Source organism: Sorex fumeus, unplaced genomic scaffold (assembly GCF_029834395.1).
Source record: "Sorex fumeus unplaced genomic scaffold, SorFum_2.1 ptg000014l, whole genome shotgun sequence".
Lineage (NCBI taxonomy): Eukaryota > Metazoa > Chordata > Mammalia > Eulipotyphla > Soricidae > Sorex > Sorex fumeus.
In genome coordinates, this window is record NW_026606071.1 from 14,039,486 (window position 1) to 14,061,564 (window position 22,079).

At 37.0% G+C, this 22,079-nt stretch overlaps 1 protein-coding gene across 1 annotated transcript in view; it reads right to left on the reverse strand.

Annotated features, from left to right (window-relative positions):
• Nucleotides 1-415: 415 nt before the first annotated feature.
• The window catches only part of GTF3C3 (general transcription factor IIIC subunit 3), a 37,890-nt gene continuing 16,226 nt past the window's right edge, over nucleotides 416-22,079 (reverse strand). The window contains exons 9-18 of the mRNA XM_056111643.1: nucleotides 20,802-20,905; nucleotides 18,875-19,046; nucleotides 14,301-14,503; nucleotides 13,874-13,975; nucleotides 12,376-12,511; nucleotides 10,432-10,669; nucleotides 9,578-9,768; nucleotides 6,954-7,078; nucleotides 3,556-3,708; nucleotides 416-1,808 (exon numbers count right to left, since the gene is read on the reverse strand). Of these exons, the coding sequence (XP_055967618.1) occupies nucleotides 1,686-1,808; nucleotides 3,556-3,708; nucleotides 6,954-7,078; nucleotides 9,578-9,768; nucleotides 10,432-10,669; nucleotides 12,376-12,511; nucleotides 13,874-13,975; nucleotides 14,301-14,503; nucleotides 18,875-19,046; nucleotides 20,802-20,905 (1,547 nt within the window). The 3' untranslated portion in view covers nucleotides 416-1,685. The remainder of the gene's footprint in view (nucleotides 1,809-3,555; nucleotides 3,709-6,953; nucleotides 7,079-9,577; nucleotides 9,769-10,431; nucleotides 10,670-12,375; nucleotides 12,512-13,873; nucleotides 13,976-14,300; nucleotides 14,504-18,874; nucleotides 19,047-20,801; nucleotides 20,906-22,079) is intronic.

The following is a 22,079-nucleotide window of genomic DNA, read 5'->3' on the forward strand; positions in this document are numbered from 1 at the left end:
CCTCCCCCCCTTCACCCACCCCCCAAAAAAAGAAACGTGTAAGTGTTCTCCCTTACCTTATCTTGATCACCTTGGGGATTACATTCCTACTTCCTATGCTTTCCCACCTTATTCTGTTTGTGTACTGTACTCCTCAGAGTATGAAATAAGCGGCCCCAAAACAGAAGGATTAATTCCATGATCTTCATGTTGACTCTACATCATTGACAATACGCATATTCCTACTGTGTTTGCTCTTCAGCTTTTACAAAAATTTGTATTTTAGAATAAAAAACCCCACCTTTTCTACTTTAGACTAAACGTCACAACCAATTATAATTTAGTTATATTGTCCCTGGTTTCTATTTTCTTCCCGTGGAAGATTAAAAAAGGATGAATGCTCAATGGAAAGGAAAATGATATTGGTAATGGATAGGACTTTTTTAAAATTTAAACAACAGAAAAACGAAAGCTAGTATAAAAGTGATTTATTACAGTACAGAACCTAGAGTATCTTACAGAAAGAACTCAAAAATAACAACACAACCACAGGAAAGTGTCTCAACACAGTCATAGGAGATAGGAAGGGGAAACTGGAAAAACCTCTGGGAGCACAATGTACTCTGCACTTCTCATCTCTGTCTCTTATGCGTCAGTTTCCTTTTTCTTTGTCATCAGAATGGGAGAGTTGGACTAGCTGGCTCCTCATGACAATCAGAAAGTGCCTCAAATGAAGTGCTAGCCCCGCAGACAGGCCCTCTCTTCATTCCGAACTTTGTAGAGGAGGAAGAAGGACTGCTTGATGGGCTGAGGTTGGTTCTGAAGCAGACTCCCTGCTGAGGCAACTGTGGATAACAGCAATGAATCTCACGGAACAAAGTGGCACATGGGGCCCTATGACTAGGATGAGTGGACAGTGTGGAGGAAGAAATGTCAGGTTTTAAGAAGATACTCTAGAAAATGTTTTCTCCAGGGAATTTTTATTTTTTTAAATTCAAGTTTTAGATTCTGCTTTGGAGTAAACACTCTTATTGCTTACAAGGTTTCTGTGTTCCCAATATTCCTTGTTAAATGTTAAAATCTGTGGGAGATTTTAATAGGCAAAACCTGGAAGACAAAAAATAACTAGCAGTCTTTTTTCCTTCTAAGATCAACACAGGCACAACTTTCACATTGTGACCCTGAACTGGAATAAGTATGAACATACCAAAAAAAAAAAAATAGCTTGCTAGTGATTCTGAATATGCTATTTAATTACATATATAAACTAATATTTCTTTCAAATAAATAAATGCACAAGTTTCTATATTTAAATAACTGTACTGAGAGGTCACACACAGCTTTACTGCTGGTCCCAAGCATTTCTCATAAGACCAGGTAAATACTGGTGATTAATATACAACACTAAATGCACAAATGAATAAATGGTGTCCATAAAAAAATCAACCCAAGCTTACAAAAAAGTTTTTACTATTCATTCCAGCTTTAAATAAATTTTACTAAAAAACGGAAAGAGAAAACAACAAAACAATATAAAATTCATGTAGAAAGGATGATTCTGTATACCTACCAGAAAATCTTTATCACATATTAAAAATGAAATCACTAGATAATATTGAAATTATTACTTAACAGTAAGTCCCAAGATAGAAAACATTGGCCCATACATAGCAGTTACCCAATGCTCCTTTCTCACTTGAGTTGTGTCATGTAATACAATAGGTAAATAAAAGTTTTTGAGCCATTATAATATTCCCGCTGCTCTGGTAAATGAGAGACAAGTTGTAGGCAATATCTCTTCGTAAGTCTAACTGGTCAAGTTCTATGCCCTATGAGAAAAATATAGGAATAAGTTACATTTCAAATTGACAATCAGATAATTTCATGGTAAATAAAGTTTCAAAAGTATTCAAAAAGTATTCAAAAAGTTTTATATTAAAATCCCTAATATTAAATGATAACTCTTAAGTCTGTAATTTTTTCTAAATATACTGAGTCAGTTTACCATTACAGTGATTTATCATCAAATATCCTTTTCCTTTTCTCTTTATCTTCTAAAATTTCTATTCAAGCAGATATTTCCTTTGTGATCAAACTCCAAAGTTTTGATTTATTTTTTCACCATATTTCAATTTGAGTTGAATAATCTTGAAAACTTCTTTTGATTGGAGGCCATACTGCAGAGCTCAGAAAACCATGCTGGGATAGAATCTGAGGCCAGAGGAAGCAAAGCATACGCGCCAGATCTCTGAGCTATTTCCCTGACCCAAACAATGTTTTGGGGATGAGGGTCTCTCAAGTGGTGCTCAGGGGGGCCCAAAACTCACTCCTAGGGATTCTTAGAGTTGGTTGATGGTTGAGTTCAAGGGTCAAAGGGTGCAGTCCTGCTTGGGTTCTGCAGTGCTGGGCTTCAGTGGGTGATACTCAGGGGACCATATGGTACAGGGTCATGTAATACAATAGGTAAATAAAAGTTTTTGAGCCATTATAATATTCCCGCTGCTCTGGTGCATGATGTCAAACAAATTATGCACCTTAATCCCTGCACCAGCTCTCTGGCCCCAAACATTTAAGTTAATTTTTTTTAAAGGAACAAATTGGCATATTTTCATTATGGAAAAATTTTGAAAGAAGATGTAGCTCAAATGGCAGAGCATATGCCTTGGGTTCTGGATTATATCCCCAGCATCTCAGGGTCAACAGGTGACACCAAGGATAGCACTGAGCTTCTACTTTTTGGGTCACACATGGTGATGCATAGGGGCTGCTTCTGGTTTTTCACTCAGGAATCACTCCTGGTAGTGATCAGGAGACTGAATGGGATGGAGGGATCAAACCCAGGTCAGCCACGTTCAAGGCAAATACCCTCCCTGCTGTCCTATTGCTTTGGCCCCCAATTTATATCCTTATATATTAACACTCACAGGTGAAATCAGCTAATACTTGTTTTTTCCCTTTTGACTTATCTCCTAGATTTCCTTCCAATTTACTGACATTTTACTGACAACAGCAAAATTTCATCTTTAATAATGGCTACAATCTCATGCTTATTCAATTATAAAAAAAAGTGACTAAAACTGATCATAAACAGCCTTACAACTGTATCTCACACCGATTCAATAAAAAATAAATTTAAAAAAATGGCTAAATAGTATTCCACTGTATCAAGTATTTTAAAATATTTAACAAGGGCTGGAGCAATAGTACAGCAGGTAGGGCATTTGTCTGATCCATGGCTGATCCTGGTTTGACCCCCGGCACTCCATAGGATATCCTAAGCACTGGGCACTGCAGGGAGCGATCCCTGAGTACAGAGCCAGAAGTAAAACCTGAGTATTGCCAGGTGTGGCCCAAAAACCTAAAAATAAAAACCCAAAAAGTTTAACTAATAAATTAAGTTTAACTAATAAATTAAGGAATAACTTTAAATGAACAAGTTATTAAAAAGTGGAAAAAGAAAAAGCCATAACATAATACCAATATAATCTTAGGGAAAATTTTAAATATAATGGCAGAACAATGAACAGATATTACATGAATAGACTCCTTTACCGGTACAGTTAAATCATACAATACCTCTACTATTATTGGAGGGAGCTCCAGTGCTTTCTCATAATAGTGGATTGCAAGGTGAGTCAGACCCAGTTGGTGAAGACCCCGGCCCAAATTGTAGAATGATTCCTGGCAAGGCCCACGTAGACTAAGATATCGATTAAGAAAGGAAAAGCCCTGCCAAAAAGGAAAACAAGTTAGTACTGTACTCACTTGATCAGTAGGTACTAATCCACTGTATGTGGCAGGTGCTGGGAATACTAATATTTCAAGAGACAGAGCATCACCCTGAAAGAACATACATCTGTAGTCTAGTGTCATATCAAACTATAGGCAAGAGCTCTTCTGAAAGTGCAAATAAAGGAAGGTTTCATTTTTAAGCTAAGAACAAAAACAGTCACCAAAAAAAGGCCAAATATTACTATTAACTTAGGAGTAAATCAATTTTTTTTAAAAAATCAGTAATTTTAAGTATAGAATACCACATAAAGTTACTCTCTGGGTGATCTACTCTTATTATATACAGTTAGATAATAGTCACACATTTATCTTCGTGAATAAATTAAAAAATGTATAAGTATCTCGCTCACACAGCAAAGCCTGCCAAGCTCCTTGTGACGTATTTGATATGTCAAACACAGTAATAACAAGTCTCACCATAGAGACTTTACTGGTGCCTGCTCAAGCAAATCAATGAACAATGGGAGGACAGTGTGACAGTGCGGTAAGTTTTTTAGATTCCATTTTAGAGATAAAAGTAATTATGGTCAGGGGCTGCAGAGACATCATAGGGGTTAGAGCACATTCCTTACACCTTAAGCATAACCAATGCAGTCCTGGAAGCCCCCGAAGCACCAGGGTGTGGCCATGATGGTCTCAGGTACTCAGGTACCTACATCCTGAGGTTCGAGCATTCTACTATCTGGCCCACTTGGCTGAGAATTGCCAGAAATGGCCTCAGGGACCCTGAGCACCACCTGGCAGGCTCTGCCCCAACAAAATTTTATATTCAAAAACAAAATCATACATTCTGCATAATTAAGGAACCCATCTGTGTTTGGCACAGTGACCTCAAACCATATAGTTTCTGTTAAGTAACAGTGGGAAAACTACTGTCTCAGAGAAATATGCAGTCCTTGCAATTTAAATTTAAAGTCAAAAACCCAGAAAGAAGAAATGATAATCCAAGATAAAGTGCGGCAACCCAAATGAACTCAAAGGTCTCTGATACAATAAAAGTAGTTACATGCTGCATTTCAAGACTTTCATAAACAAATATAGGAGACTTGACAACTAGAAAAATATTCAAATATTTAATGATTTTTAAAAAAGAGAATGTAGACAGGCAATTAATTTCTTTGGCATTATGAATCACCAAATATAAAACTAAAAAATGAAAACAAGAAAAAATTTAGTGGAAAAAGTTCTTTTAACATTAACTCTGTTACAGCTCAAACATTTTATCATACTAATCACTAACTGACTTGAGTCTTACAGGATGATATAAAGGCAGGAAAGATAGCAAATATTTTTTAGTGCAAAGAAAAAGAAATGTATAGTTCTGTAGAAAAGATTCTAGAGAAATGAAAAATGCTGATAGCAATAAAAATTGATTTATCTTTAGAATAACACAAAATTAGAACAATGACTGAAGAAATTAGTACAATGGACTTAATGAACTCTACCCATAATCTCATATTCCTCTCCATCCCCAATCATTTTTGACATATATGTGTGTGCATATATGTTTGGTGGTGCTGTTTGTTTTGGATTGGTTTTGGAGGCCATACCCAGCTATGCTAAAGGTTACTTCTGGATCTGCACATAGGGATTACTTCTGGGGATCATATGGGATGAGAGGGACTAACCAAGGTCAGCCTACTAGGACAAAAATCTACATATTTTAAGTATTTAGTAGTATTTAATTAATTTCCCACTGATTTCTTTATGGGCTGGGGGAGAGGAGGTTGGCTCACATGTGGCAGTATTCAGCCTTAACCCTGGCTCTGTGCTCAGGGATCACTCCTGGCTGTGCCCAGGATTGACACTATATGGGATGCCAAGGATCGAACCCAGGTAGCCTGCATGCAAGGTAAATGCCTTACTTGCACTACTATTGCTCTGGCCCCCTCACCAAATTTTTTACCAGAATATAGCTTCATGAGAACAAAGAATTTTCTATCTGCATTTTCTATCTGTACTCACTGCTACATTCTTTCTTAGTTGCTGGCACAATGGATATATAGTAAACACATAATTGCCTAATTTTAAAATAATCCTACATTATTTAATCCAGGAAAAGTTTCCATTAAGTTACAAAAAAAAATTAGGATAAGAGGTTAAACGCTGAAAGTACCTCAAAAAAAGTAAAACTTCAAGTTAAAAAAATTTGATAATTTCGAGTACACAAAAGTTAGAACATTATCAATTTCAAATTTTAACAATTACTTTAATTCAGGGGTTGAAGCGATAGCACAGCAGGTAGGGCGCATTGCACGCCGTCGACCGACCTGGGTTTGATTCCTCCACCCCTCTCGGAGAGCCTAGCAAGCTACTGAGAGCATCCCGCCTGCACGGCAGAGCCTGGGAAGCTCTCTGTGACATATTAAATATTCAAACACAGTAACAACAAGTCTCACAATGGAGATGTTACTGGTGCCTGTTTGAGCAAATCGATGAACAACGGGAAGACAGTGCCACAGTGCAGTGCTACTTTAATTCAGGTTTTCTTTTAATGATTTTACTTAAAAACAAACAAACAAGCAAAAAAAACTAAAAAATGCTCTTTACTAATGCCAACATTTCCTTCTTAATCTCTTTAAGAATTATGTCTCTACATGTATCAAACAAAGAAATTAAAATCATAAGAACAAAAAGTTTTGAAGATACAGTGGTAACAGGACAGACTTGAACTCCAATAATCTTGGAGTTTTTATTATTAGAGGAGATAAAAAAATATACAAAATAAAATAAACAAGTAATTTCAAAGTGCTATGAAAGAAAGCTTAAAAAAAGAAAGTTGTCATTGATGATCTAAGGTATAGTTACATATTCATAATTACTATATGTCCATATTATACTTTTTTAAAAAATGAATTTTCAATGGTTAAAAAGCTGGAGGCCTCAGTGGTTCCAGATTATAAGGAGGTCTGCACAAGAGTCCTAAGATTTGCTGTACCTTTTTTCCTGATGCACCCTTTCTGATTGACTGTGTAAGTCTTTGAGTATAGTAGGTGTGGCATCACAACTGCTGAACACAGGGATGGTTGGTGGCGACTCCCAACAGGTATACTAACCAGGCATTACTTTTGAATTAAGGTAATAAAAACATCTCACAACACACACACACACACACACACACACACACACACACACACACACACACACTTTTAAAGAAAGGAGGAGAAACCAAAACAAATTACCTGCACAACAAGGGCATGTCTCTTTAAAACATACTTCTGAGATGCCATGTGGATAAAAGTCAGACCAATACACAGGTTGTAGAGAGGCTCGGTGGGATGGGTGCGGAAAGCTTGCACGTATTGTCCTAAAACGAGCAGCAATGTTGGATGGTGTGGCAAAACATGTCACACATTCAAGTACTTTTAATTTCAAGTTTTCTTCTAATTACACCCACCACTAAAATTCTAGCATCATCCAGTGCCAACTGAAAGATCCGTCTGCTCATCTCTTTGTAAATGTACTTTAAGACTATCAAAGATTATGCCATTTAACATATGGAAGGAAAGTATTCTAAAGTATCTACCAATGCACATTAATTGGAACTGTGAAAAAAATGACCAATATAACACAATGTAGAAGGACTTACTCATGAACGTATCCTGACTTTGAAGGTTAAATGTCAGCCAATAAAAGTAATTTTTTAAGGTGTAGCTAGACATTTCCATGTAGAGTAATGCTTCCAAAATAAACAATTCATTATGAGCCTAGAGATAGCTCAGTGGCTCAGCACCTGCTTGGCAGGTGGTACGTCTCAGGTTTGATGCCAGATCTACTCACTGCACATGCCAAACACGATTCTGGCAGCACTACTGTTGAGGATCCCTGGCATCACAACAACAGAGGTCTGATCGCTGGTGTACATAACGAAAGAGGTGACCCTGGGTCATTGCAACCACAGAAGGGAAGTGGGAATTTTTAAAGCAACTTCTCATTTGAATTCATAAATCTAGGGCTGGGATGTAGCCCAGTGGCAGAGCACATGCTTCGTGTGAAATCATAATTCTACCCTATGGTCTTAAATCTACTTAAAAAACAATGGATCTCTCACTCCACTCTAGTTACCTGCATCCCAGCTTGGAGTGAATACTTTCTCTTCTTTCACTTTATGGAGTTCACACTTGTTCTCTTCTCTACTTCCTAAATAAAACTATTTACTTAATTTAAAAAAAAAAGTAATGGATCTTTTGGTGAATTCTTTTGTAAAACGAATGAATTTGCCTTAAAAATTCAAACGTGATGGATTATGAAAGTGAGAAAGATTATTTTTGAAGGAAAGGGACCATACCCAGTAGTGCTCAGTGATCACTCCTGGTGGTACTTGGGGTTTGATAGGTAGTGCCAGGAAATGAATTGGGCCAACCACATAAAAGGCAAGCCCCTAATCCCTATACTTTCTCATCAGCATTTGTTTTGTTTTTCAGATTATGGATATTATTTCCTTAAATGGAGCAGTACCTTTTTTTAAAATAAGAAAAACTAGATGTAACTGAAAATAATAACTTGGAGTTTTTGAATTCTATGTATTGTTTATGTACAATATTCTCATGTCAAAATTTAACCATTTGAATTTGGAGAACTTAGGCAAATTTTTCTATGAAAAGGAATGATATATTTATACACAGAGGAAAACCTCTATTCTCGTGGTTTCTATTACGAGGAAAGGTTAGAGAGAATCTCTTTACAGATAGTAGATTGTAATATGGAATTTTATTTTTATCTTTTTTAAAGTTTCTAGATATAAGAAAATAAAAATAACTCTCTATTTTGTATTTCCTTAACATTAAATGAACAATTTTTAAAAAGCACACACAAATTTTAAAATCTGATATTCAATATTACCGGCTGAACAATTATAAAACATCAATTATATAAAAAAATAAAAATAAAAAATAAAAGTATCAGATAGGCAAAATCAGATAACTCATAAGAAGTGAATTTGGCAATATCAGCTTTGAGGCAGCAAGTAATAAATGTCTCATTTTTCTTTTCTTTTTGGGTCACACCTAGCAATTCACAGGGGTTACTCCTGGCTCTTGCACTCAGGAATAACTCCTGGTAGTGCTTGGGGGACCATATGGGATGCTGGGAATAGAACCTGGGTTGGCCACCTGCAAGGTAAGCTAATTGCTGTGCTATCACTCCAGCCCCAATGTCTCATTTTATATTTACAGATTTGATTAGATAATTTTCTGTTTGCTTTTGATCCCTTATTACAATTATTTCCTATAAGTTATTAGTGAATTGACTCTCTGGCTTTAACTAGAATTAGGTTTAAGCAGAAAGAATTGATATTTTATTATTATTATTATTTTTGCTTTTTGGGTCACACCCAGCAATGCTCAGGGGTTATTCCTGGCTCTGCACTCAGGAATTACTCCTGGCAGTGCTTGGGGAACCATATGGGATGCCAGGGATCGAACCCAGGTTGGCCGCGTACAAGGCAAATGCCCTTCCCACTGTGCTATCGCTCCGGCCCCAAGAATTGATATTTTAAATGAACTGTAACACTTTGAAATTATAAGTCTTTAAAAAACAAAATTTTGCCAAGAACAGTAAAACATTGTTGTCACCATTATCATTAATATTTATGTTAACTCAAAATAACTCATTATATTAAACTCATCTAATTTCCCCATTAATCTAAAAGGTAATAATGTTCATTATCTTCGTTTCCAAGATAAACTATATCAGAGAAAGGTAAACTCACTTGGGCATGGTTGAACTATTTAAATCCAGGCAGTGGACCAGATTCCAAAACATCATACTGCCCATGTGTAACAAAGTCAGACGCGAGGATACTTACCAAGTGCATGCTTAAAACTACCAGACACAAATGCATTGTGCCCATTTAAGACACACAGGGCATGATTCTCTGGGTTTTTCAGCATTAAACGTAGACAGAAGCGATGATGTCGTACTTCTTGGGAATGCATGGTAACTTGATTGAAAATATTCCAGAGTTGGGGTTTATTAACATTTTCCATAACCATTACCCTAGAATTGCAGGAAGGAGGTGTGAATGAAAAGTAATGTAAACAAAGATAATCTGATGTCTAAGAACTAACTCATTCAATGCTGTCCTACCAACACTGAAACACACCATTCCCCAAATAAGGAAACGCAGATGGACTGATGGTGTAAAACCATTACACAATGAAAGATTTTTCCCAGAAAATATTGCTTAAGTTGTTATATCTACATCTTGTTTCTGTTTTACAGCAAAACCAAACATAAGAACCAAGTGGTTTAAGTTTCAGGCATGTTGGTGGTATTGTGCTTAGCATCGCTGCCTTTCAAGTGGCTTAAGTTTCCCCTTTCCCCGCCTGCCCACTACAATATAATGAATACTGAATAACAGCTGGTAATAATGTGTTACAGGCTTTGCTAAAAGTTTTTTATATATAATAGTTCATTTAACTCTCACAATAACCCCATCAATTGGTAATATAATAATGTCCATTTTACAAATGTGGAAACTGAGACACAAGAGGGTAAAGAAAGTGCTTTTTCTCACTGCCTGTATCTAAGAATTGTGAATGAACTAATATACTAGAAAGCAACAGGATGACTAAAAGTTTTATTTAATCCTGAACACAAAGAAGCCAAGACAGAGTAAATATACATAGTCTACTAAGGAACGTAATGAAAATAAGTTACCTGATATAGGTGTATGCCTTTCTAAAATTTTTGTCCAGAATTGCAGCAGAGAGACCAAAGTATTCTAGTTCTCTGCGTTTTTGCCTGTCATCATAAAATGAATAATATTCCAATGAAGAATCCACAAGTAACTCAGCTTCCTGAAATCGGGATAGGTCACATAATGTGTATATTGCCTTCAACAGAAGGTTCCACCAATCATCTTTTGTCAAAACACTTGTGAGTACAGCAAATATGGCTAAAATGAGACCAGTAAAAATCAGTCAGGACTCTGAGTTTCCTAAAAAAGTAGTAACAGAATTTTTTTAAATTCAATTTTTGAAATTTCCTTTTTCTTTTCACATGTTCAATTTTAAGGTTAACTTAGTAACCAGATTCTATGGTTCTGAACTGCCCAACATTCTTCTGACAATATCAAGAAATGATAAGTGCTTGCTTATAATCCTTCCATCAACCTCCTTCTGTAATCTGTGCTTCCACGTAATTTTCATGTTTGATTTCATTTGTTTGTTCTCTAAATATTTGTTCTCTAAGAAACCCAGCTACCTCATTTTTTCAGTGCTGGATAGGAAGATACATAATCCTCCAGGGCAGACTTTTTATGAATTAGGTCAGACACAAGATTCTACACATGCAAAGCTTCAGCAAAGATCTTCTAGCTCATACTTTGGAGAGTAAGATTGTCCATGATCGTTTTATAAGCTTAATTTTTTCTCAAATTGAGAATTTCTTTTTGACAATATTCTCCCTTATTTGTTTCTAAGAAGTTTCTCTTTTTAAACCCTTGAAAAACTGCCAAAAATTACAAGTTTTTATAGTCTTTGTTTGATCCAATAAACCTTTGGGAATTAATCCTAAGTAACTCGTCAAACATCTGGATAAAAAAGCTTGCTACAGGATTTTTAACAGAAGTAACCACATATAACAATAAGGGAATTACTAAAAAAATTATAGAACTGGGGCTGGAGAGATAATATAGGGATTAAGGTGCTTGCTTTGCATGCAGCCAACCATGGGTTGATTTCTTGCACTGCATATGGTTCCCCAAGCACAGTCAGGAGTGACCACTGAGCAGAGAGTCAGGAATAAGGCCTGAGCACTGCTGGGTGTGACACAAGACCACCTTTCCCTCCTAATTATGAAAAGGCTCTCTAATGGAATATTATACATTTCTCTCATATTAGGTATAAAGAGCAACATGAAAAAATGTAAACAAAAAAGCCAGAGCACAAAATACACAATGAGAACTTGCTCATTATATCCCGGTATGCCAGTATATTGTGCTCACCACCACGATGAAATTAAACACCACCAGAAGCCTGACTCTAAGAGGAAAAAGAATAACAATGAACTCGAAATGAGGGGAAACAATACAAAATGGGCAGGAACATATGTAGAAAAATATAGGAACATATGTAGAAAAATGCAAATGGGGAGGCCAAAGCCATTGGGATGAAGCCACCTCTTCTCCTGTGTTCCTCTTCTGCATCTACTCCTTCCTTCTCACTTCTTTACTTTCTTCTTCACCCTTCCTTCATGCATCCATCTCTTCCCCACCCCCATCAAATGAGTAATTATATTTAACTGTACTTAAAAAGGTCTATTTTTAATTAGATTATGTCTTTCGGGTTGGAGTGACAGTACAGTGGGTAGAGCGTTTGCCTTGCATGTGGCCGACCCAGGTTCAATCCCCAGCACCACCAGGAGTAATTCCTGAGTGCAGAGCCAGGAGTAACCCCTGATCACCACTGGGTATGACCCAAAAAGCCAAAAAGAAAATAAAAAATGATTATGTCAGATGTTGTTTTAAGAGTCTTTTAATTTGTAGTACCAAGGATTGACCCCAGAGTCACACACATACTAGGTATGTGTTCTACCACTAAGTAATATTAAGCATCTCTTTAGATTCAGTCAGTGTTTATATTATAAAGTGGAAGTAAATACCTTTAGCATCACAATTAGCTGCCTCTTGGTCATTGTTGTCTGATATTTTGTCTCTTGATACTTTAACAAGGTAAAGATGTCTTTCTCCAGATTTGGAACTTGATATCAAACAAACCTGGGCTCTATTCATTGCTACCTGAATTAAAGATACAGTTTGAGTCTTTTTTAATCACATATTTAAAAAAAAAATCTACAGGCCAGGTTAGTACAGGTTTATCTGAAATCTCTCTCTCTCTCTCTCTCAGAATCACCGTGAGATACAGACTTACAAAGTTTCGTGATTGGGTTTCGGTCATACAATGATCGAATACCCATCCCTCCATCAGTGCTCTTCCTTCACCACCAATGTTCCCAGTATCCCTCCCTCACATCCCATCCTCCCTCCACCAGCCACCGCCTCTGTGGCAGGTATATTCCCTTTTACTCTCTCTCCTTTTGGGTGTTATGGTTTGCAATACAGGTACTAAGTGGCCATCATGTTTCGTCCATAGTCTACTTTCAGCTTGCATCTCCCATTCCAAGTGAGTCCTCCAAGCATCATTTACTTAGTGGTCCCTTATCTATTCCAGCTGCCTTTTCCTCCAGCATGTCAGGCTGGCTTCCAAGCCATGAACCTCCTGGACCTTATCTTTACTATCCTTGAGTGTTAGTCTCTCATGATGTTACTTTATATTCCACAAATGAGCGCAGTCATTCTATGTCTGTCCCTCTCTCTCTGACTCATTTAATTTAGCACAATACTCTCCATGTCGATCCACTTATATGCAAATTTCATGATTTTATCTTTTCTAACAGCTGCATAGTATTCCATTGTGTAGATGTACCAAAGTTTTTTTAACCAGTCATTTGTTCTCGGGCACTTGGGTTTTTTCCAGATTCTGGTTATTGTAAATAGTGCTACAATAAGCATAAAAGTGCAGATGTCATAGAAATGACATCTGAAATCTCTTTCATGAAGGATCAAAAAAACCCAAATTACTGTCTATACATAAAAGTAGCCTGGACAGACTTACTTTTTTCTTAGCAAAGGAATTCGTGACATGATACTCTAAATTTCATAGGAAAAACAGCAACGCATACTGATATATAACAAATCCAAAAGTACATACATATATACTTCCCTGAAAAAAGCCAAACTCAGAAAGAGTATCACATTTAGAAATTACCATTACAAGTGAAAAATTTTGGCACAAAGTACGATCTATAGGACCAATAACTCAGAATGCCACAAGTCTCACTTTCCTAAATATCTACTAACAATATCTACTATCATGTCACTTAATCTACATCCAGTTTATACTTTCAGGGAACTTTCAATTATATACTACTACTCTATAAGTTTTTCATATTTATCTGACTTTTAAACTTCTAGAAATTCTGAGTTTTAAGAGTAAAACAGTTGTAAATTATGAAGTTATTGTAAACTGAGTTGTAATCTATTTTATAACATTAAACATTTCGAATGTTAACAAAATAATAAAGAAAAAGCATCACTTACTTTTAAAAGCATGGCTAACATGGTAAGTAAGGCGTCGACATAGCCATGCATTTTGCCTTGTGAATACAGTAGAGTAGAGCGATGAAGCAGTAACTTCAATTCCTAAATAAGCACACAATCATAAGCAATGCACATTCCTTTGCCATTAATTGTTTTCTTACACAAGTTTTTTTTTGAAATCAAACATAAGAACATTTACTTTATAATTTCTCACAATAATTAAGACCTATTATATTAGATACTATAATTTCTACTTGTAATGTCTAATGAATGGCTAAATTTTAATACCCAAAATGACTGGTCCTAAACACTGCATTTAATATACTAACATAAAACTTTTCAATATATGCTGTAGTCATCCCTAATTAAGGGAATTAAAAAATTTTACCCACCAATAGATAACTTCCTTTTGTGTTCCATGGCTTACCTGCTGTGCTGCATTGGCATCTTGTGCTAAAGTATCTGGATCATACATTGGTTCCAGAGCTTCCAGAGCTTTTTCAGGACGGCCCAACTGCTGCTGAAGAGTGGAGAGTGAAATCCTTGCATCCAAGTGAAGGGGGGCCAAATCAACCACTTTGGCATAGCTTTCGGCGGCACGGTCCATATAGCCTAATGCCTTTAAACATTCTAAAATGATGTTAAAATAAAGCATGAATAATTCCTACAAACTTGGAAGCTGGCTAATTTTTTTCTCCATTTTTAAGGAGTATTAAAATAGTATTTCTAGAATTTTGAAACACAATTGCTCCAACTAAATGCAAATTGTTACAAAATATATACAAACAAACCCTGTTTTTTGTTTTGGGGCCACACCCTGCAGTGGTTAGTGCTTACTCTTCAGTCTGTGTGCAAGGATCATCCTGGCAGGGCCCAGGGACCATACAGGGTGACACAGACTGAACTGGGTACACCCGTGCAAGGCAAGTGCCCACCATCATGGATTACTACTCCAGTCCTGTAAACTGGAGTTTTCATTTATTCACTGAGCATACTACTTTATATTTGTCATGACTAGCATTCTGAATCATTGTAACATTCAAATTACTTAATCTACTCTAGTACGTTATATGGCTAATGTCCATATTAAAAATCCCTTTAACAGTTGGGATGGACCACTAAGTAAATGACGACTGGAGGGATCATATGGGATGGGAGATACATGATGAAAGTAGCCAAGGACCAAACATGATGGCCTCTTAGTATCTGCATTGCAAACCATTAACGCCAAAAATTAGAGAGAGAGAGAGAAAGAGGCAGTGGCTGGGATGGGGTGGGGGGCAGCAGGAAGGACATTGGGAACAATGGTGGTGGAAATGTGCACTGGTGGAGGGATGGGTGCTTGATTGTTGTATGACTGAAGTGTAATCATCAAAGTTTGTAACTGTATCTCACAATAATCCAATAAAATTTTTTTTAAAAATCCCTTTAAGAATGCCCTGCCATAGAGGTGGTGCAGGGTGGGCACTGGTGGAGGGATGGATACTTGATCATTGTATAACTGAAACCCAAACACAAAAATATGTAAGTCTACAACTGTACCTCATGGTGTTTCACTAATAAAAAAAAATCCCTTTAAAAACAACAAATTGTCTACATTAAAAACAATTCAGGGAGGCTGGAGCGATAGTACAGCGGGTAGGGCATTTGCCTTACAGCCGACCTGGGATCAATACCCAGCATCCCATATGGTTCCTCAAGCACTACTAGGAGTAATTCCTGAGTGCAAAGCCAGGAGTAACCCCTGAGCATTGCTGGATGTGACCCAAAAAGCACTGTAGCACTGTCCTCCCATTGTTCATTGATTTGCTCGATCGGGCACCAGTAACGCCTCCATTGTGAGACTTATTGTTACTGTTTTTGGCATACTGAATACGCCATAGGGAGTTTGCCAGGCTCTGCTGTGAGGGCGGGATACTCTCGGCATCTTGCCGGGCTCTCCAAGAGGGACGGAGGAATCGAACCTGGGTCAGCTGCGTGCAACGCAAACGTGCTATGACTCCAGCCCCCAAAAGAAAAAAAAAATTCAGGATTTCCGTAAAACCCAGATTATTGGGTTCTTTTAGGAAATATGGATTTGGCAAACGAGGGTCCCTACTCCTCTGCAGCAGCACCCTTCAGTAAAGCTCTCTAATTCTCACCTTCACAATCTTTCCATTTGCCTAAATTGACCATTTTGTTAAACAGCCAGGCTCCTAAGTCTTGTGATCATATCAACTATTCAGTATCAACTACTTCCTCTCACCTTGCTCGCTGAATTATTTTTTTTTGGATGTGTTCTCAGAAGTGAGATTATACTTCTATTCCACAAACTATACCAATTAATCACTAAGTTCTGTCATCTGAACTACTGAAAACAGCACTTCTTCATCCTTCCTGGCACCCATACTAACCTATGCCCTCTTCATTCCTTTCCTTTTTCACTTAAATTATCTCCTAAAAAGTAACTCTGCCTCCAAAAGCACTGTTACATCTTTCGATTGTAATCTTTAAATTAAACCTGGATAACCAAGGGAGATTACGCACATCACAATGGCACTTTTCATAATGTTTTATTTTTTACTTTAAGGGTGTTTTTGTTATTTTGATAAGCATCAACTCTCTTTAATGACTTTTCCTATATACTGATTTCAAAATTTTTTAATTATTTTGATTTATGATTCTAAGGTTTTATATTCCACTGATCTTCAGCTAGAGGCTCAAAATGGAAACTGTATTTATCAGAATCATGATTATAATCAAAGAATATTTGTAATTCATCTGTTAGTATCAACAGTTTAATTTCACAGTCTTACGAAGATAACTCTCTGCTCATGTCTGGTTTTTCTGTTTGGGTTTTTTTTGTTTTTGTTTTTTTGCAATACCAGGAACCAAACTCAGGGGCCTTATAAATGCAAGATGACTGCACTACCAATGAGCTATGCTAGCCCTCTGCTCATGTGCTCGTCTTTAAAACTAGCTAAAAAGGGTACTTGCCCTGCATGTAGCTGACCCAGATTTGATCCCTGGCACTCCAAATGGTCTCCTGAGTCTCCTGAGGGCAAAGCCAGCAGGAAGCTCTAAGCATGCCAGGTGAAACCCAAAACAAACAAACAAGCATACCAAATATACCCTTCTATGGTGGTATTACATTTACATTCATGTTCTCTTCCAAATAATTATAATCTTAATCATTGTTCTTGTTTTATTTTGGGTGGATGTTCAGAGTTTACTAATAGCTCTGCACTCAAGAATAACTCCTAGGAGTAATTCAGTGCCAGGGACCATATGGGATTGAAATGGATTGGCCAACACAAGGCAAGTTCCCTACCCACTGTACTATCTCTCCAGCCCCCTGTGATTTTTTTTTTGGGTCTGGTTGGTTGTCTTTTTGTTTCAGGGACATATCAGGACTTCCTCCTGGTTATGAGTTCAGGGCTTAATGGACTATATATGGTGCTGGGAACAGAAGACCAGTCAACTGCATGCGAGGCAAGCACCTTACATACTGTACAATTACTCCAGCACCAATCTTTTTTTTGTTTAATTGAATCACAATGAGATACAGTTACAAAGCTTTCATGATTGAGTTTCAGTCATACAATGATCGAACAAACACCCATCCCTCTACCAGTAGGAATTTTCTACCACCGATGTCCCCAGTATTCCTCCCACCACTCCTACCCCATTCCACCCCCTGCTTTTGTGGCAGGCACCTTCCTTCTTACTCTCTACTTTTGGGCACCATGGTTTGCAATACAGATACTGAGAGGCCATCATGTTTGGTCTTTATTTACTTTCAGCACACATCTTCCATCCCAAATGCCTTCTCCCCCAGCTCATGAGGCAGGCTTTCAAACTGCAGAGTAATCCTCCTGGCCTGTCTCTACTGTTCTTGGGCCAGCACCAATCTTAATCATTAAATGTTCTTTCTCTTTGGTATCTCTGTATCACTATCACTATCACCCTGATGTTCATCAATTTGCTAGAGCAGGCACCAGTAACGTCTCCATTCATCCCTGTCACGTGCTAGTGTAGCCCAATGGCATATTGGGGGCTCTTTCAGGGTCAGGGTCACACATATATGCCTGACTGGGAGCACCTGTAAAGATGATTAGAGGCTGCCCCAAAAGCTTCCATCTCTCTCAGAGATGCCGGCAAGCTACGGAGAGTATCCCACCCACATGGTAGAACTTGGCAAGCTACCTGTGGTGTACTCGATATGCCAAAAACAGTAACATCTCTGTAGTATCTCCCCCAAATACCCTGAGCTTCTTTAGTTATACAAAAATGTCTGATGTTAGATTTTAAGAGATATTAGAACATTTTGTCATCAATGTCGTAAGAAAAAAATAATCAAATTTTAAAACATCTGTGATAATGATTCAATAGAAAATTCTATTAAGACATTTTTGATTTTCATCTATTTCCTTAATTTTTAAGTTTTTATTCTAGATGATTGATTTCACATTTGTGTTGATGTTGATACAATAAAATAAAATGACAAATAAAGATGAAACCCTATCTTTAATATCTTTGTGGATCAGAAAAACATATTTTTCTCCTCAAAACAGCAAAGTAAAATGAAATCTTTAAAACTCTTCAAATGAAGTTATATACAAATCTGATAATTACCTTTAACCAAAGTCTAAGTAAAGACAGGTGAAGAAAGATATTTATAAAATTTTTAACAGGGACAAGGTCTTTTACTTCAGCACCATAATGCGAATCATTTCTCCAAAGCATTTGAGACTCAAATCACCTACTGGTGCATCAATTAAAAATAAGGACTCTTTGAAAACTGTCCTGAAACCAGAAATACTTTCACTAGGTTTCTAATATATTTTAAAAATGTATTCTCTGTTCAGATAACACTTGTTACAAACTATAAATGTTCCTGTATTTGAAGGGTGCAATACTGCCACATCATACCTACCACCAAAGTCACAATATCCCCAACCTAAGTAGAATAGTAGTATTTTATAATTATAAAACTTCTCTTTCCTACAAAAAAAAAATTACCTGCATGTCTAAGCCAAACTACTGCGAGGTTGTATCTTTCAGAGCAGACTAATGCACTAAGAAGGGGAAGTGCTGCATTATATTCACCAACATCCAGAAAAGCTTCAGCGACATCTAAATAGAGGTCTCCCATATCTTCGGGGTTCTGTTCCACCAGTGTGGTCAAGAGAGGCTAGACCCCAAAGTAGAAGAGCAAAGTCAAACATTCATTACAAATTGCACATCTCTATATTTCTTAGAAAAAAAAGTTATCGGATGCAAGGCTTAATAAAACAAGCTTTAAATAATCACTTTTTATTCATTTCTATGTCTCTACTGAACCCTTAGTTTTATCATTTACACATTCATTCATTATTTCTGAGGCCCTGTGAAAAGCAGGTATTACAAGTATTAAAACATCTAACCTACTGTTCCCTCAGATGCTAGGGAGCAAACGCCTGGCAGCACTGGGGACTGAACTCAGCGCCTTCCACATGCTCTGCTTGTGCTCTATCACTTGACCTCCTTAACCCTTAAGGAGGACTTTTCTGGACACTTAAATTTTGTTATTACAGTTTTGGTCAGAAGATTTTATAAGAGTATTAAAGTTTATGGCACTGTTGTAAAAAGTCACTGCACCACACCACAACCAATGTAGCTAAACCCTCCACCATTACCATGCGTCTCTAGTAGGATCTTTAGTCTCCCTGCCTCCACCAAGCCTCCACTGCTTGGTAATCAGTTTTGTAATTGAAAACTAAGAGTTTGTTATTGATCCATAATGTTTATTCCCTCCTCTGTCTATACTTCACAAATAAGTGAGATCATCCAGTTTGTCTTCCTAACTACTTATTTCAGTTGATATTCAGTTCCATCCATATTGCAAACAGCATGACTATATCTTACAGCTGCTTAATATTCCATATATATATACACATACATACACACATACCATTACACACACACACACACACACACACACACACACACACACACAAGTTATATAACTGAAGGAGTTACATAATTACAACTTCTATATCCATTCATCTTTCATTTGAAATTTGGATTGCTTCCATAGCCTGGCACAGACATACATATATATTTTCAAATTAATGTTTCAAATAGCAAGAACCAAAGAGAGAGATTCCTTAAAGCAACAAGGGAGAAGTAGTCTCAAATACAAAGGAAATAATATTAAGATTTCTCAAACAAAACTCTAAATGCAAGAAGAGAATGGAATGATATATTCCATGTACTGAATGAAAAGAACCTGCAACAAGAATCCTCTACACTGCAGGTTATCACACAGATGAGAGTGTCAAAAACATTCTATTTTAAATAGCAACTCCTTTGCCTCTCAATATTCTCTATTCTTCCAGTATGATTTTCTCCAGAGCATGATAGCCAACTAATTTATATTTTACAGAATTTACATAGTAGTTATATAATCCCACCAGAAGATATGAGAAGAAAATTACACATTTTATATAATACCTTAGTGTAAGATTTACAATGTAGAAGCCCAATAGATTATTTTTTTATTCAATGAGATACATAGTCAGAATTCAGCAAAAGAGAACAACTATCAAAACTATTACCAACTCTTAAAAAGACTCAACATCAAATTATGATCTCTGGAAAGAGGATCTCTGGAGAGAGGTTATTTTAGAAGAAAATTACTAAAAGCCATCCTCCAAAAGTCTTTTAGTCCTTATTCACACAAAAATTATTTGATGCTTATTGTGACTTCCTGGTTAATAAAAAATATGAAATGCAAGATACTCTTAGAATTCTATGAAGAAACATTTTAGATTTTACCTGAAATATCTTACAAATACATATTTGAGGCATGGAGGTGAGGCAAACCAGAAATGCTCAGAGGATATTTTACACTCTAACCTTTGAGCCATCCTTTCGGCCATTGAGTACAAATCTTGAAGTTACTTACATTAAGTGGTTCAAGGATGTTGAGATGTACCAGGCAGACCATCAACTTCACTGTGATATCTATTGGCACACCATCAGGTATAGTGCAAGTAACAATCTCATCAGCTATAGAACAGACAACAAGAAGCTTAAACATAAGGGAAATGAAGCAAATTGTATTTTCTAAGTAAGATCTCATTTATTAACTTCATTCAAAGTAAATAACACCATAATCAATTTTAAGTTTGGCCAAGACTATCAATGGGTTCTTATTCTCCCTTCGGCTTATCTTTGGTAGCAATTATACTTCACCATCTTTTCCTAGTATTTTATTTGCTACCCAAAACCTAAAGAAACTCCCATCAGATGTGTGCTGAAAGTAGATAATGGACCAAACATGACGACCTTTCAGTGTCTGTAATGCAAACCATAATGCCCAAAAGTAGAGAGAGTATGGGGAATATTATCTGCCACGGAGGCAGAGGGAGGGTGGGGAAGGGGGGGTATACTGGGGAGATTGGTGGTGGGAATGTGCACTGGTGGAGGGATGGGTGTTTGATCATTGTGTGACTATAACCCAAACATGAAAGCTTGTAACTATCTCACAACGACTCAATAAAATTTTAAGAAAGCGGGGGGGGGGGGGGGGGAGAAAAGAAACTCTCATTATTTACATAGAAACTAAAGAGAACTGAAAAGACTAAAAACGTAAAAAAAAACCCACAGGGATGTTTCTACTTTTTTTTTTTTTTGCTTTATGGGTAACACCCAGCAGTACTCTGTGGTTACTCCTGGTTCTGTACTCAGGAATTACTCCTGGCGGTACTTGGGGGACCATATGGAATTCCGGGGATTGAACCCGGGTCAGCTGCATGCGAGGCAAATGCCCTACCCGCTGTACTATCCCTCCAGTCCCACAAATGTTCTTTCTTGAATTCAAAGCCTCTTCTCTGTCTTCAGTGCAAATTGGTAATGGAAAAATAATACCAGGACTTTTTGTTTGCTTTTTGTAGGAATCTCGCCAGCAGTACTTGAGGGCCCGCTAGCCAATCCTAGCAATATTTGGTCAGTAATGCAAGCCAACTGGTTCAGTGTAGGGCCTAATGGTACAGCACTACTCAGCACTACTCCATAACAACAAAGATCTACCTACAAGACTCAAGTTTATATCCATAGCAATTTCTTCTGTAGACAATAGCAATTGTGAAACTATTACAGAGAATGAATATTTAAATTAAAAAAATTTATTTCAGATCAAGTCACAAAGTAAAAGTAAAAAATCAACCTTATGTTGAAGATA